The sequence below is a fragment of the Cajanus cajan genome, chromosome 5 (assembly GCF_000230855.2).
Source record: "Cajanus cajan strain Asha chromosome 5, NIPB_CcT2T_4, whole genome shotgun sequence".
Lineage (NCBI taxonomy): Eukaryota > Viridiplantae > Streptophyta > Magnoliopsida > Fabales > Fabaceae > Cajanus > Cajanus cajan.
In genome coordinates, this window is record NC_138521.1 from 47,022,609 (window position 1) to 47,038,130 (window position 15,522).

Consider the following 15,522-nt stretch of genomic DNA (forward strand, 5'->3'; position numbering starts at 1 on the left):
TAAAAGGACATCATTATTATATTTTAAAATAAAATGTAATGATAAATAAAATAAAGTAGTTTTTTTTAAAACAACTTACTTATCTAATAATTGTTTAAAGTCTGCAGGAGGAGGTTTGTGCATCGAACAAATGCATACAAATATATTATCCATAGGACAAATAATCAGAAGTTGCCAATGAGCACTGCATTGAGAAACTATCTGTAATAGATAATACATTTTTTTTAAAATTTATAATCAATTATATACAAATAGACTTACTTAGAAAAGTAAGGAGCTAAGTAAACTTTTTTATTTGAGTCAAACATCCAATTTTGGATGTAAGCTTGGATGTAAATTGTCAACAAAACAGATCATGAACTATGCTTAGTACTTAAGTTACTGAACGGATTCATTCCATCCGTAGCTAGTCCAAGCCTCACATTTCTTGGCTCCTTGCCAAAATTTGGAATCATAAAATCAATTTTTTTTCCATTGCAAACAATCTGCTGGATGCCTAAGACTTCCATCACACTTCCTTTCATCTTCATGCCATCTCATTAGCTTTGCGTCATCCGCATTAGCAAAAAAACGTTTTAATCTCGTAACAATTGGCAAATACCATAAAACCTTTGCTGGAGGACCCTTAGTGCTCACATCATAATCAGAATCATCTTGTTTCTTTTTATATCGTGACAACCCACATCTTGGACATTGATGCAACCCTTCAAACTCACCATGCATATAACATACAGTCATTTGGGCACACATGTATATTCTTATACTCCAAACCCATAGGACACAACACCTTTTTTGCCTCATAGTTACGATTAGGCAATGTGTTACCCTCTGGAAGCATTTCTTTCACTAGCTCTAACAATTCTGTGAAGCTTTTATCACTTCATCCATTTCTTGCCTTCAAATTGAACAATCTTAATATCGCTGAAAGTCTTGTGAATTTTGTACAATTTGGATACAACGGCTTCTCCAAATCGTTGCACATAGTTTCATACATATGTGCACGCTTGAATGATTCTGGACCCACATCACGAAGCATCTCCTCTAACCAATCATCCATATCTATCTCTTGTGTAAATGTTTGAGTTTGAGTTTCGACTGATACACTTTGAATGTCAACATTTTCACCATGCCATATCCAACGTGTATAATTCTTAAGAAATCCATCACATAAAATATGTTCTCTTATAACATCAAGTTCTAGGCGAGTCGCATTACAACAATTAACACAAGACAAAAAAACCTTCCATTCATATCATCATTAGCATTTCGTATTACATATTCAATAAAATATTCTACTCCAGTCTCATACTGATCACTTATAAATGATGCATGTATCCAACTTCGATTCAATAACCAACTTTTATCCATAACTTCTATTCTTCATAAAAAACAAACATAGACCATGAATGTTAATCTCACTATTTAAATCATTTGTATTAAATTTCAAATGGGAAACTAAGGTTCACTCAATATGTGCATAAATATAACATCATATTAATTTATAAAAATCAAATAAAGCACCTAATTTTTCTAAACACTAAATTACTAAGTAGACATTAATTATATCACAAATTATTAATAAAATACAAATATATAACACATACATACAAGGTGTCCAATTTTCTAAGTTGGGTACCTAATTTGTCTATATAAAGCAATGGTGAGTCAAAAAAGAAATTATAAAGGTGCCAACTTTGGAACGGGCCGTTCCTAAACTAGAACAGGTCGTTCCAGAATATGAAAAATGCCTAAAATTGTATTTTGGAATAGCCTCATAACGGCCCGTTCTGCACTATTTTGTTTGCAGGATGGCCCGTTCTGCTTGCAGGATGGCCCGTTCTGCTTGCAGAATGGGCCGTTCCAGGTTCAAAATTTGCCCATCAACAACGAAATAAGAGACATGAGAAGAGAATGTTACCTTGGTATAGTATTCTCCCAAGAAAATGAGAAGCTGGAGAATTCAGATGAGAGCCCGAGAGAGTAAAGGAAAGAATATATGAACCGATTAGTGAATATGGAGTAAAAGATTAGAGAATGGAGGGAAAGGGAGAATGGGACCGTAGATTTTAGGTAATTTCTGACATTTTTAACATCGGCTATCTATGAGCCGATTTTGTTTGTAGTTTTTAAAATCGGTTCTTAGATAGCCGATTTTAAAAGTAGAACTTTTAAAATCGACTATTTAAGAGTCGATTTTAAAAACTACATATTTAAAAGTGCTACTTTTAACATCGGCTCTCAAAGAGCCAATGTTAAAAGTAGCACTTTTAAAATCGGCTATTAAAGAGCCGATTTTAAAAGTAACATCAGAGACTTTTAAAATCAGTCATAAGGGAGCCGATTTTAAAAGTAATGTCATTATTTACAAAATTGTCACCGCGTCACTTTTAAAATCGGCTATCTTATGATCGATTTTAAAACCCCAATTTTAAAAGTGATTTTTGTACTAGTAATCATCACTCTCTTTCCCTTAAATGATGACCTTTGAGGCACTAGCATGTTCTTTGTTGTTTCTGCCCCTACTGCGCACATTCTCTAGTGTCTCCCTTTAAGATTTTCTTTGCAAGTGTTGTTAGTGTCAGAACAAAAGCTTAAAATGACCTTACCCCCATTATTGTTTTTAATAAGTTTTTAAGTTGGACTCAAGAGTCCAACCTAAGACTTCTCTCTTAACCCACAACCATTTTCCTTTATTTTATTTAATAAAAATATTTTATTTATATTATAAACCCAATTAATTAAATTAATTAAGTCTATAATATAAGTTTTTCTTTATTAAAATACTTATTTTATTTTATTTCTAAAAATCAGGGTGTTACAATTTACAATAAATTTTGGTCAATAATAAAAAAAGTGTTGGAAAATGACTATTGAAAAAAAATATCACCAATTAAAAAGTAGTCGAGCGTATATTACTAACATTTTTATATATTAATTTTATGATTTTAATATGAATATTTTTTTGTTAATTTTAATTCTTATAAAAAATTTTATTTTATGATTTTAGTTCTTGTCATTGTTGACTAATGACTGACGATATGATAATCATATATTAAAAAATATACTTGATATTCATTAAATAATATGGACTAAAATGAATATTTGTTCTTGAAGTTTACTCTTAGATTGAATCAAGTTCAAGAAGTAAAACATTATATTTAAGAATAATTATGTTCCTAAGATTGAATGAATTAAGAATGATTTTTTATTCAATTGTAGTAATTTTAATTAATATTAATTTTGTACTTAATAGAATATGATTAATGAGTGCAAATATAAGTATATAAGATAACGAGAATTAAATTTACTCTTGCAAAAATAAAGTCGAACACAAATATATATATATATATATATATATATATATATATATATATATATATATATATACGAATATAAAAATAAGTACTATGTTGAAAAGGATAAATATAAAATGAAATATTTCTTGAGTATTAAAGTTCAATATCTAACTAGTTGAATTCTCTTTCGTTCACTTTTGTAGTTCTGATGCCAAGAAAGTAATTCTAGAGTTGTAACAAAAATAACATGCAAAGAAAAGAAATATAGGTTGACTTATATGGATCATCATCGATTTTTGCAAACACTCCACAATTAAGAATTGCGTCAAATGCAATTGATTACCCAATTAAGTAAAAATTAACCTCCATCGCTTCGTCCAAAAAAACTACACAATAAACGCAAAAATTTCCATTGCTCCATAAGGAAAAAAAAATCTCAACTTAATCAAACTCATGATTAAGTGGTTGGTAATAGGAAGTTTTCTTGTCTAATCAAGCATTGGAGGCAAGAATGTCCATTAACGAGGACCAAGTTCCTGTCACTGCAATAACCAACCCAAAAACCACTACTGCCCCATCCCACAATATACAACTCCAACTCATCTCCTCTCTAAACACCAAATAATGGAACAAAGCAGGCAACACAAAGCTAAGAATGACACAAATGCTACTGCCCACTAATGACAAAAAATCTGCAAAATTAGGCACCGAAAGTGCCACCAAACATACCCCCAACACCAACAACCACCTTAGCCACAAACAATATTTAGAGTCACATAATCGTCTCTCAACCACCTCATAAACAGGATTCATCATCAATGGAAAAGTAACAAATAAGTTGATGCAAAGGCCTAATTGCACCAAAGCACTTACCACTCCTTGTCCCAGATTGGTAGTAATAATCCCTTGAGTTTGTTCCCCAAAAGCAAAGTAACCCAAAGCACCAAATGTTGCATACAATAGAGAAATGAGAAACATTCCCAAACCAAGAACGCCACTAAATTTGTCCTTATCCTTGGCCTCTGATTCCAACGGCAAAACCATTCCTATCCCTTCAAATGCATACACAGCCACACCTAAACCATAGAAAAACATAGACCAACCCCCAAAAGCCTCCAAATGAGGTCTATTCTTCATAAACACAAACACATCCTCCACCATCACCACACTCTTGGCTGTAATATCAACAACATCAGCAAAAATGCTTAAAGGAGCCAAATGGGTCAAAGTTGGGATTGCATTCAACCCTAATTGGAAGGGAAAACAACTCCATAGAAACAAGACCTTTGGTGTGAAACCCAAAAATAAGGACGATGTTGATGTGTTACTAGCGAGATGGGCCAAAGTGGTGGAAATGAAAATAAGGTATCCGACACAGAAACCACATTGAGAAATCACGATCATGGCATCAATGAATGATTTTCCAACATGGCCACTAATGGCATACCCTAAATCTCCGAAAGAGTTGATTTTAGGAAACCCCACAATGGATTCAAGCTTGCGACGAGTGTGGACGAGGAGCATCATGCAATAGTAAGTGAGGAATGCAACGAGGAAAATCATAAGCAAACCCATTAGCCAACCTGTTTTCTTGAAGGTATAAGGAAGGCCAAGCACGCCAGAACCCACAATAGATATGAAGACATTGGCAAAGGTCTTGAATTTTGAGGAGAGAATAGGTGCATTAGAGAGAAGAGGCGTGTCTTCTCGTGGGGTTTCAATGTTTTGAAACCCCATTGGAATGATGAATAAAGGTACTTCTTCTGCAAATAGAAGGTGATGTGCAGAAGAAGCAACAACACTCAAAGGGAGGAGAAAGTACGTGATTTTTGTGGAGGTTAATGAGACAGAATTTGTGTGATGTTATGTAGGAAAAAGGTGTGGTGTGACCTTAAGTCAAGGCATGGCAAAAGCTAATACAGGGAAAATAATAGATTGTGGAATAGTTAAGGTGGGAAAATGAGCATTATCTACCTCTAGTGATTATTCTTTTGGTGTATGTTATAATCAACCTGATTTAATATTTTTATTATCATTAATCAATAATATGTGAATACATATATTCAATTACATATAAGTACTAGGAACTTATTAGAAACTTCTTTTACTTTTTATTTTCACTTTTTTTATTCAAAAAATTGTTCTTATCCCTTGAATCCCAAAAGGTATTAAATAACAGTTTTTAGTAGCTAAATTTTTTTAAAATAAATATTTTTAATTTAAAATATTGATGAAAGTAGTATTTCAAAAATTATTTTAATGTCTCAGATTTCTATTGAATAATATGAATATATAAAAATATATATTAATAACTAAACTTGGTACATATGAAATGCATAAGTGTAAACATTTTTTTGTTTAGAATTTTTCATTTTTCATTTTATAATAGTATTTTATTGTTATGATAATAATTTGTTATTATGTGACCTTTTATTATGCTCTATTATTTTATAATATTACTTTTCTACCATTTATATTTTATATTATTATTATTATTATTTTAGTAATATATTTTCTTAAATTTTATCAGTCTATTATTAATTTTTATATTAATTTTATTAGTAATGTTTACATTTATTATTAGTGTTATTTTTATTTACTTTATATTTCTTTGAAGTTATAATATATAACTATAATTTTTAATTATCTTTCTTATTTTTTTTTCTCAATTTTATGATGTGTTGTTTAATTTAATGCTTTCAACTAGATCTATTAATTAAAGCTCAATGAGCCAGGCCATCCGAAACACCCCATCAATAAGGTCAAGTTGAGGTTGTAAAATAATTACTTAAATCTAAGCTAGAGATTTTGTCCAACTCATTTGGCTTGGTGGGCCAGATAGACTAGTCCAATGATCGACTTTGAAATAGTCTAATGAATAATATAAATTTATACTAATATATAAAAATGATAACTCTTTCAATAAAAATCTTGATCTTTATATTTAATTAGTTGATCATTATATACCTCTATTATTAAAAAAAATTAAAAAAATTAATATTTTTTAATAACTATCATTATCTTTTAGTAATTAGTCATTCTATTATTCTTATTACTTAATTCCCTTTATTATTTAAATTTATATTTTATTTTATTTTTAAATTTTTAAATAAAATATAAAGACACGGAGTACCTCTATACTACTAGTATAATATAATAAAAAATAATTAGTATATAATAATTATAATTGTCAATAGTTATGGAAAATAAAATTAAAAATAAACCAAAAAGTAATGGAAATTCTTTTATTTATTAAAAGACACCTACAACACCCAAAAAAAATAAAAATGACACCTGGTTGTCTTTTAAAAAAGGTTTACCAAAACATGTATTGTGTGAAAAATAAATATTGTGAAATTTAGGTTCTATGAAGTTAGAACCAATCGAGTAAATGTTGTTACAATTATTATCTACGATTTTCAAATTAGGAACCATTTTCACATATGTTGGTATTGAAATCTAAAGAGAAAAAGTAATGGGTACATTTCAAAAACAGTTGTGTAGAACACATTGATCAATATAGAAAATGACTAAGTAATTAATACAAAATCTTACAAGGAAAATCCTAAGCACTTCTATACCGTATGGTGGCTGACCAAACCGAATACCTGAGCCCACGGTTGATTAGGTCGAATACCCGAGTCCGTCAATGATCAGACCGAGTACACTGAGTCCACCGACCACTCTTAATATGAACATAACATGACGGTGTGCTCGGCCCAAATCCGTACTTACGCCAGGATGATCATGGAGAGGTTAATTTACGTATGTCGCCACCGGCCCGAAACGGGCTTTCGGCATTCGCGAAGGATGGTTGGACTCTTTTATTTGTTTAAAAATATGGATTGCTAGAATGACTTATTCTCAAACTGAGACCTTGTCAAACGAGCAATTTTATTAAAAGGCTCACCAATCCATGTTAATCCCAAGCGGGACCCTCCATGGATTAGCGGTTTTCATAAAAAGGAAGGGTTCATGGAGTCGCCACCAATGTTTTACTCAAAACATTGGAAAAAGAAGTTTAAGGCAATCGATTCAAAAATCGACTTCGGCCATTACAACCAGAGTCGGGTAAGGGAGTCGGTTACGCGTGGGGAAGGTGTTAGCACCCCACAGCGCCCCTTTCGGGTTCCCTATGACAGATTATTTTAAAAAAATAATAGTGCGAAATTACTAAATTACCCCTATTTATTCTAAGCAATTATAAATTAACTATCTACATGATGACAGTTTAAATATGCACACAGAAAGCAGTAAAAGGAAGGTCTGAAGAAGAAACCTTTGAAGCGTGCTTTTATATTCAAGTAAAACTGGGAAGCTTTTTGGCGTTCCCTCGCTCTACAAGCCCGCTCGCTCCCTCCTAGAAAATTTTAACTATGGAAATCCTCCGGATTTCCCTTCGACTCAGTTCGAGACTCAAGCAAAAAGCTCAGAACTCGAGAACTTTGTCGGATCAACTCTCCGAGTGATTTCTAGGCAGAGCACTGCTCAAAAAAAAACCCAGAATACTCAAGAAGAGGGTTAAAACTCAGTGTGAAAGTGTCCAATGACGTCCCATTGACGTCATATTTATAGGGAAGAGGCTCAATACGGTTTATGAGGGTCAATACGGTCAACATTGAAATTTTGAACTAATACGGCCGTATTGAATTCAATACGGCCGTATTGAAGTTCAAAAAACCTCAATACGGCCGTATTGAAGTTCAGTGCGACCGTATTGAAGTTCAGTGCAGCCGTATTGAATTCAATGCAGCCGTATTGAAGTCCAGAAACTTCAATACGGCCGTATTGAGTTCAGTGCGGCCGTATTGAAGTTCAAAATGTTCAATACGGCCGTACTGAACCTCTGGGAGGCCGTATTGGGCTTCATTCCTCCCACTTTTCTTATTTTAGCTATCCTAAGACCTCTAGACCTATAGAGAACCCTCCTTGGGCCTTCTGGAAGTCCTTCTGGCTGATCTTCCTTCAGTCTTCGAGAGTCTTCAAGCTTTATTTCCGACCCGGACAATTTTAGGGGTCTACAGCTGCCCCCCCTTTACTTAGTCAAACGGCCTTTTAGTTGTACCGGTTGATAAGTAAAGGAGTTGACCCAATTGTCCGGGGAATAAGGCCATCCTTTCGACTTGTAGTGTCTTCAGGTGGGAAAATTGTTGAGTAGCCTCTCCAGGTTGAGTTTGCCCTCTCCAGGGTGAGTATTAGTCGTCGCCTCTCCAGGCTCATTGCATACCTCGGTGCTCTCGACAACTGGGTAGCTGAGTACCGCCTCTCCAGGCTATACCAACGTGTTCTTGACAACCTCGTGGTAGTTGCATACCTCCGTGTTCTTGACAACCTCGGGGTAGCGTGAGTTTTCCCTCTCCAGGGTTGTGCATACCTCGGTGCTCTCGACAACTGGGTAGCTGAGTAGCGCCTCTTAGGCTTGTGCATACCTCGGTGCTCTCGACAACTGGGTAGCTGAGTATTGCCTCTCCAGGCTTGTGCATACCTCGGTGCTCTCGACAACTGGGTAGCTGAGTAGCGCCTCTTAGGCTTGTGCATACCTCGGTGCTCTCGACAACTGGGTAGCTGAGTAGCGCCTCTTAGGCTTGTGCATACCTCGGTGCTCTCGACAACTGGGTAGCTGAGTATTGCCTCTCCAGGCTTGTGCATACCTCGGTGCTCTCGACAACTGGGTAGCTGAGTAGCGCCTCTTAGGCTTGTGCATACCTCGGTGCTCTCGACAACTGGGTAGCTGAGTAGCGCCTCTTAGGCTTGTGCATACCTCGGTGCTCTCGACAACTGGGTAGCTGAGTAGCGCCTCTTAGGCTTGTGCATACCTCGGTGCTCTCGACAACTGGGTAGCTGAGTATTGCCTCTTAGGCTTTGAGATGATTTTGTCTCCACAGTCCACGATGCTGCTTCGACGGTTTGATTTTGATTTTGGTGCCGCTGAGGGCTGGATAACGCAGGGATCCGTCTAGGGGATGTGCAGTTACTCATAGGTTCTTGTGTCCCAACTTTCCATTGTGTAGTTGGTACCCATTGAGGAATTTCTGTTTCCTTGGGGTGTAGACACGAAGATGCTCTTTCTGATGTGAGCGGTGCCTTATGATTGGCTGTCGTCCTTTCGACGTTGTGGAGTATCCCGGTTATCCTTATTCGGGTGACTCTTTTTTGATGATTTTTTTGATTTTTGTTGCCTCTGTGTAGGCTGTTATCCGCTGGGGGATTTTTTCGTTGATTTTGATTAGCCTCTTCTGTTAGGCATATCATCTTGATGTTCAATGATTGGCTGAAAAGCCAAATTCCGCTTGGGGAATTGTTATTGATCTTTTGAATTTTTGCTTTTTGTAGGAATGCCTCTGTGTAGGCGACTGGGGATTTGAAGTTCTTATGTATCCCAGAGTATTATTTAGAAAGCCTCTTCAGGCTTAGCTTCACTCTTCGTTTGAGTTGGAAAGCTACCCTCCACTGAGGAAGTTTAAGTCCTTTCGACTTGGATATTCTGTTTAGATGATCAAGCCTCCCTTGGGGAATTTTGCTGATCTTGGTTTGATAGCTTTCACTGGGGAATTTGGCCCGTGAGTGGAAACTGAGATATCTCTGGGGAGTATTATTTCGGCGAGCCTCTCCAGGCTCAATTATTTTGTGGGAGTATTTTTTCAGCAAGCCTCTCCAGGCTCAGTTATTTTGTGGGAGTATTGTTTCGGCAAGCCTCTCCAGGCTCAGTTATTTTGTGGGAGTATTGTTTCGGCAAGCCTCTCCAGGCTCAATTATTCTGTACGAGGCGATCGATTTTCTAAATCTTTTGCCTTTTTTGTCGTTTTTGGCTTTTTTTTGTATTTTTTGCCTTTTTTGTCATTTTTTTGGCTTTTTCTGTATTTTTGCCTTTTCTGTTGATTTGCGGCTTTTTCTGTTGACCGCTGCCATATACAAGCAATTTTTCCTATTTTCTATTTTATGCAATTGCCTCATGATAAGGTCTTTGAATGTGCAACTAATGTGTGTGATGCACAAATGCAAGTTTTATTATTTAATGTTTTTAGAAAAATGAATGGCTCTCCCTATCCTCCTTTTCTTGGAGGAATTTCTGTCATCGACGTGAGGGAATATTTTTGTGAGCCTTTTATGCAGGAGATTATGGATTTTATAGGAACCCCTCCAATTTTCTTTATTGACCGATTATTAAGGAATTTCATACAATTTTTAGAAATACCAATTTAGAGGCATAATCACATGGTCAAGAGAGAAAAGAAATGAATAGATATTTTATTAATATTCACAAGTGTTTTTACAGAAAGATATACAGAAGGAAATTTCTGAAGAATGGCTGGCCTGGGTAGGCTATTTACATTGGGCTTAACAATTATATCTGCAATTGTTGCTCCGTATGTTCTCCTAGTTTCTTCGGGTGAGATGCCTGAGCCAGGAGTGTAGATGCTGCAAGACGCTTGCTTCTAGAAGATAATTACTTGAACCGCCTTTCGGTTTTCGATTCAAGTGACCGTTGCTTGCTTTGCTTTTACATCTTATTCTTTTGCCCCTAACTTTTGCCTAGGACGTATCCTAGCGGGGATAATTTCGCCTTTGTTTTGCCTAGTACCCTTGTACTGGCGGGCTTTTTATTTTGCCCTAACTTTTGCCTAGGACGCCCTTTTTGGGTTTTCATCCTAGCGGGCCTATGCAAGCAACGTCTTCAAGCATAGTACTTCTTTACCACGTCAGCGTTGACTGGGTATCGAAGTTCTTTTCCATCCATGTCTGTGAGGATCAATGCTCCTCCTGAGAAGGCTCGTTTTACCACATATGGTCCTCCGTGATTCGGGGCCCACTTTCCGGTTTTGTCCTTTCGAGTTGGTAGCAATTTCTTCATTACCAACTCTCCCTCATGGTAGACTCGAGGGTGGACTTTCTTGTCAAAAGCCTTTTTGATCTTCCTTTGATAGGCTTGACCATGGCATATGGCGTTCAGCCGTTTTTCTTCAATGAGGTTCAACTGGTCATACCGGCTTTGAACCCATTCTGCTTCGGAAAGTTTTGCTTCCATGATTACCCTTAGGGAAGGTATTTCGACTTCGATGGGTAGAACTGCCTCCATCCCATAAACGAGGGAGAATGGAGTAGCTCCTGTAGATGTATGTATTGAAGTCCTATAGCCATGAGGAGCGAAGGGTAACATCTCGTGCCAGTCTTTAAATGAGACAACCATCTTTTGCACTATTTTCTTGATGTTCTTATTGGTTGCCTCGACTGCCCCATTCGTCTTCGGCCGATATGGGGAAGAGTTATGGTGTTGGATCTTGAATTCTTGGCACAGTTCTTCCACCATTTTGTTGTTCAGATTAGATCCATTATCAGTGATGATTTATTTCTCCATGCTTCCACTAGATTATTCTAAAATCTTTCGGGACAAGAGAGAAAAGAAAGGAAAGATATTTTTGTTCTGAAGTTTGTGTTTTAGAAGGGATTTATTTTTCAAAAATGGTTTTTGTAAGAATGGGTGGCCAATGGTAGGCTTAAGTGTTTAGGCTTGTTTGATTAAACACTTATGAAGTTAAGAAAATCTTTGTTTATTGACGTTGTGATTTTGACAACTTGGATAGCTTCCCTTGAACCTTTCTTTTTGAATTTGGTTCATGGTACCATCATGGATTTCTTTTTTGTTTTTTGATTGTCCTTATTTTTGCCTAAAACACCCTTTTGTGGCGTTTTAGCGGACCTTTGTTTTTGTTTATTTTTGTAACCCTAACTTTTGCCTAGGTCACCCTTTTGTGGGATTCCTAGCGGGTCTTTTGCTCTTATTTTTGCGCAGTCCCCTTTTTGAGTTTCCTGCCGAGCTTCTTTTATTTTGAAAGATTTCTTTTTACCCATGATGACACTTGTCAAGGCCAAGGGAAGGTGCTCCAAGTTGTCACACACACCTCCACATAAAAATGATGTGGGTTTATTATTATTAAGATGATTTTAACCTCATTCATGTTTATTCAAACAGGGTTAAAAAATAATGTGGTTTAGAATTTTATTATAAGCAAGAAAAGAAGCAATGAAGAATGATTTTATTATAATCATAGCGGAAACATGTGTCCTTATTTCATCACTGATATGGGTCCCAATGTTGACCTCTTATATCTCTCGGCCATGCCCCAAATTCACAGTCTCCAATTTCTCTTGACGAGTTGGAGTAAGCGAGCTTCTCGTTCTAGCAGTCTTTGCAGATCCTCATCACTCTCCAACTCAACCCATTCACTTTTGGATCCCGGTCAGAGCGAACAATTACAGACATAATTATTTTATTGGTTCTGTTTAGGTTTAGAATTTTTAATGAGGAAAGAGAGAAAAGAACAAAAGAGAGAATGATATGTGAAAAATGCCTCTTTATTGATATGTATTAAAACTGTACAAAAACCCTTATTTACATGAAAAGGTTCTCATGATCTCGGGTACTGATCATGAGTCCCTAAAAGAAAAGAAAAGAAAAATATGAAGGGGCCCTATCGTGGCTTGCCATTCTCTACTCCTGCTTTGGTAGAGGGTTCTTGCTCACGTCGGGTGCTGTCGAATCAAAGGTGACCCACCCAGCATCAATGAGGTCTTGGACCTTGTATTTGAGAACTTTACAATTCTCTGTTGAATGCCCCGATGCCCCCGAATGGTATAGACATTTGTCTTGTGGTTTGTACCAATCGGGGTATGGTGGATCAAATTTCCTCGGTGGAACATAAGCTAGAATACGCGCTTCTACTAGCTTCGGCAGGAGGTCGCTATATGTGGTCGGAAGTTTATCAAACTTCCTCACAGGCTTGTATTGCGACTTTCCCGACTTCGAAGTGGAAGAAGATGGAGAAATGGTTACAGCGTTGACTCCTCCTTCTTTCTTCTTCCCGAAGGTCTTCTTGGCTTCAAATGATTGGGGAAGCCCAGCTAGCTTCCCACTTTTCAGCCCTTGTTCCACTCTTTCGCCAATGGTGATGATGTCCGAGAAGAGTGTTGTCGTGTTCCCTATCATTTTATCGTAATAGGGACCAGTCAACGAGTTGATGAATAAGGACACCGTCTCCTTATCTGACAGCGGGGGCTCTATCTGTGCCGCCAACTCCCTCCACCGTTGGGCGTACGCCTTGAAAGATTCATCATTTTTCTTACTCAAGGCTTGAAGATCTGACCTATCGGGTGTTAGGTCGATGTTGTATTTATAGCGCTTGAGAAAGGCGTCGGCCAACTGCCTCCATGTATGTACTAGATTTCCATCTAGCTGCATATACCAATTGAGCGCAGTATCGGCTAAGCTCTCTTGGAAGCAATGGATCAAGAGCTTTTCATTTGTGGCATATGCAGCCATTTTGCGACAGTACATGGTGAGATGACTCTTAAGGCAAGTCGATCCCACGTATTTTGGGAAATCTGGCACTTTAAATTTGGGAGGGAATTGGATGTCCCTCACCAAGCACATGTCGGCGGCATCTTTGATGTCAAAATCATGCCCCTCCATAGCCCTTAGCCGATCCTCAAGAGCATGGAATTGTTCCTTTGAAACCTCGGGCTCTTTAATCATGATCCCCGCCCCAAGGGGTACAGCTCGTGGAGGTTCTTCCTCATGTTCCTCCTCCTCATGATGATGGGACTCATGGTCACTGTGGTGAGCCCCATGTACATTATGATGACGCATGAGTTCCATCATTTGCGCCATTTGTTCTTTGAGCTGTGAGAGCTCGGCTGTGAGCTTCTTATTTTTCTCTTCCAGCGCCTCCATCTTCTTGATTTTCTGCGCGCGTGTGAGGACAGAGAGATGACCAGCCACTTTCTAAAAATGAATGTTTAATTAGTTTATTTATGGGATGAATACGCTCTTGACATGAGCTTGATAACCCTCCATTTTTAAGGCGCTGCCTTTTTAAAACGGAATGTTACCACCCTCCTTGACTTATGATCTCTCCTCAACGGAGAATCTCGATAATTATGGGTCTCTTTTACTCATGTCAAGAGGTATTGGTGAACCTAAAATGCATGGTTTATGAGGATGCATGATGTCTTATTGGTAATGATGCACATGCTCCTCATTTTTATTTATATTTTCGCACATGGTCTTTCCTCTCATGTCATGGTTTTTTTCATGCATGGGGATTTATTCTTAGACCTTATCACGAGGTTATTTATTAATGCACAAACAATTGCACATAAGCATTTACACAAACAATTCACTCATCCACGCACAGTCACGAGCGAATCACGAGGTAGGGGTATCCTACAGAAAAGTGCATATTCAAGGTGGTTCTAACTGTTCTCACCGGTCTGAGGCCCCCAAGGTGCCCCCATTATAGGGACCCAATTCCTCTCGTCGTAAGTCGATGGAAAGCTCCAACGCACTGTCGGACTCGAGTTCATGGTTATCACCTTGAGTGATGCTTTCCGACAACGGTCTACGGGCACCTATAGACCCATTCGACAACCGGTCGTACTAACATCCACTCCCTATGGCTTACCACTCATGCCCCCGGGTATAGAGGGAACTGTTGTGTGCAAAGGTTTGTGTGCAGTTTTTATTTCAAACAATTGCGGCAATTTAAACAAACAACAGTTATTAAAAGCCAAATAGGTAAAACGTGTTATCATACAAGCAAGGGGTAATAAAATAATTTTAACTATTATTTGTTAAAAATAATCTGTCACTAAATGGGACTGACTCTCGAAGCTTCCCCAGTGGAGTCGCCATCTGTCGCCACCGGCCCGAAACGGGCTTTCGGCATTCGCGAAGGATGGTTGGACTCTTTTATTTGTTTAAAAATATGGATTGCTAGAATGACTTATTCTCTAACTGAGACCTTGTCAAACGAGCAATTTTATTAAAAGGCTCACCAATCCATGTTAATCCCAAGCGGGACCCTCCATGGATTAGCGGTTTTCATAAAAAGGAAGGGTTCATGGAGTCGCCACCAATGTTTTACTCAAAACATTGGAAAAAGAAGTTTAAGGCAATCGATTCAAAAATCGACTTCGGCCATTACAACCAGAGTCGGGTAAGGGAGTCGGTTACGCGTGGGGAAGGTGTTAGCACCCCACAGCGCCCCTTTCGGGTTCCCTACGACAGATTATTTTAAAAAAATAATAGTGCGAAATTACTAAATTACCCCTATTTATTCTAAGCAATTATAAATTAACTATCTACATGATGACAGTTTAAATATGCACACAGAAAGCAGTAAAAGGAAGGTCTGAAGAAGAAACCTTTGAAGCGTGCTTTTATATTCAA

General features: G+C 37.4%; 1 protein-coding gene across 1 annotated transcript; it reads right to left on the reverse strand.

Annotated features, from left to right (window-relative positions):
- Positions 1 to 3,609: 3,609 nt before the first annotated feature.
- LOC109790664 (amino acid transporter AVT3B) lies at positions 3,610 to 5,150 on the reverse strand. The gene has a single exon (XM_020349853.3). The coding sequence runs from the start codon at positions 5,031 to 5,033 to the stop codon at positions 3,789 to 3,791; it is 1,245 nt and encodes a 414-aa protein (XP_020205442.1). The 5' UTR covers positions 5,034 to 5,150; the 3' UTR covers positions 3,610 to 3,788.
- Between the last annotated feature and the right edge of the window lie 10,372 nt (positions 5,151 to 15,522).

Coding starts and splice junctions, on each gene's coding strand:
- LOC109790664 (XM_020349853.3), bottom strand. CDS start 5,033: ATGGGGTTTCAAAACATTGAAACCCCACGAGAAGACACGCCTCTTCTC.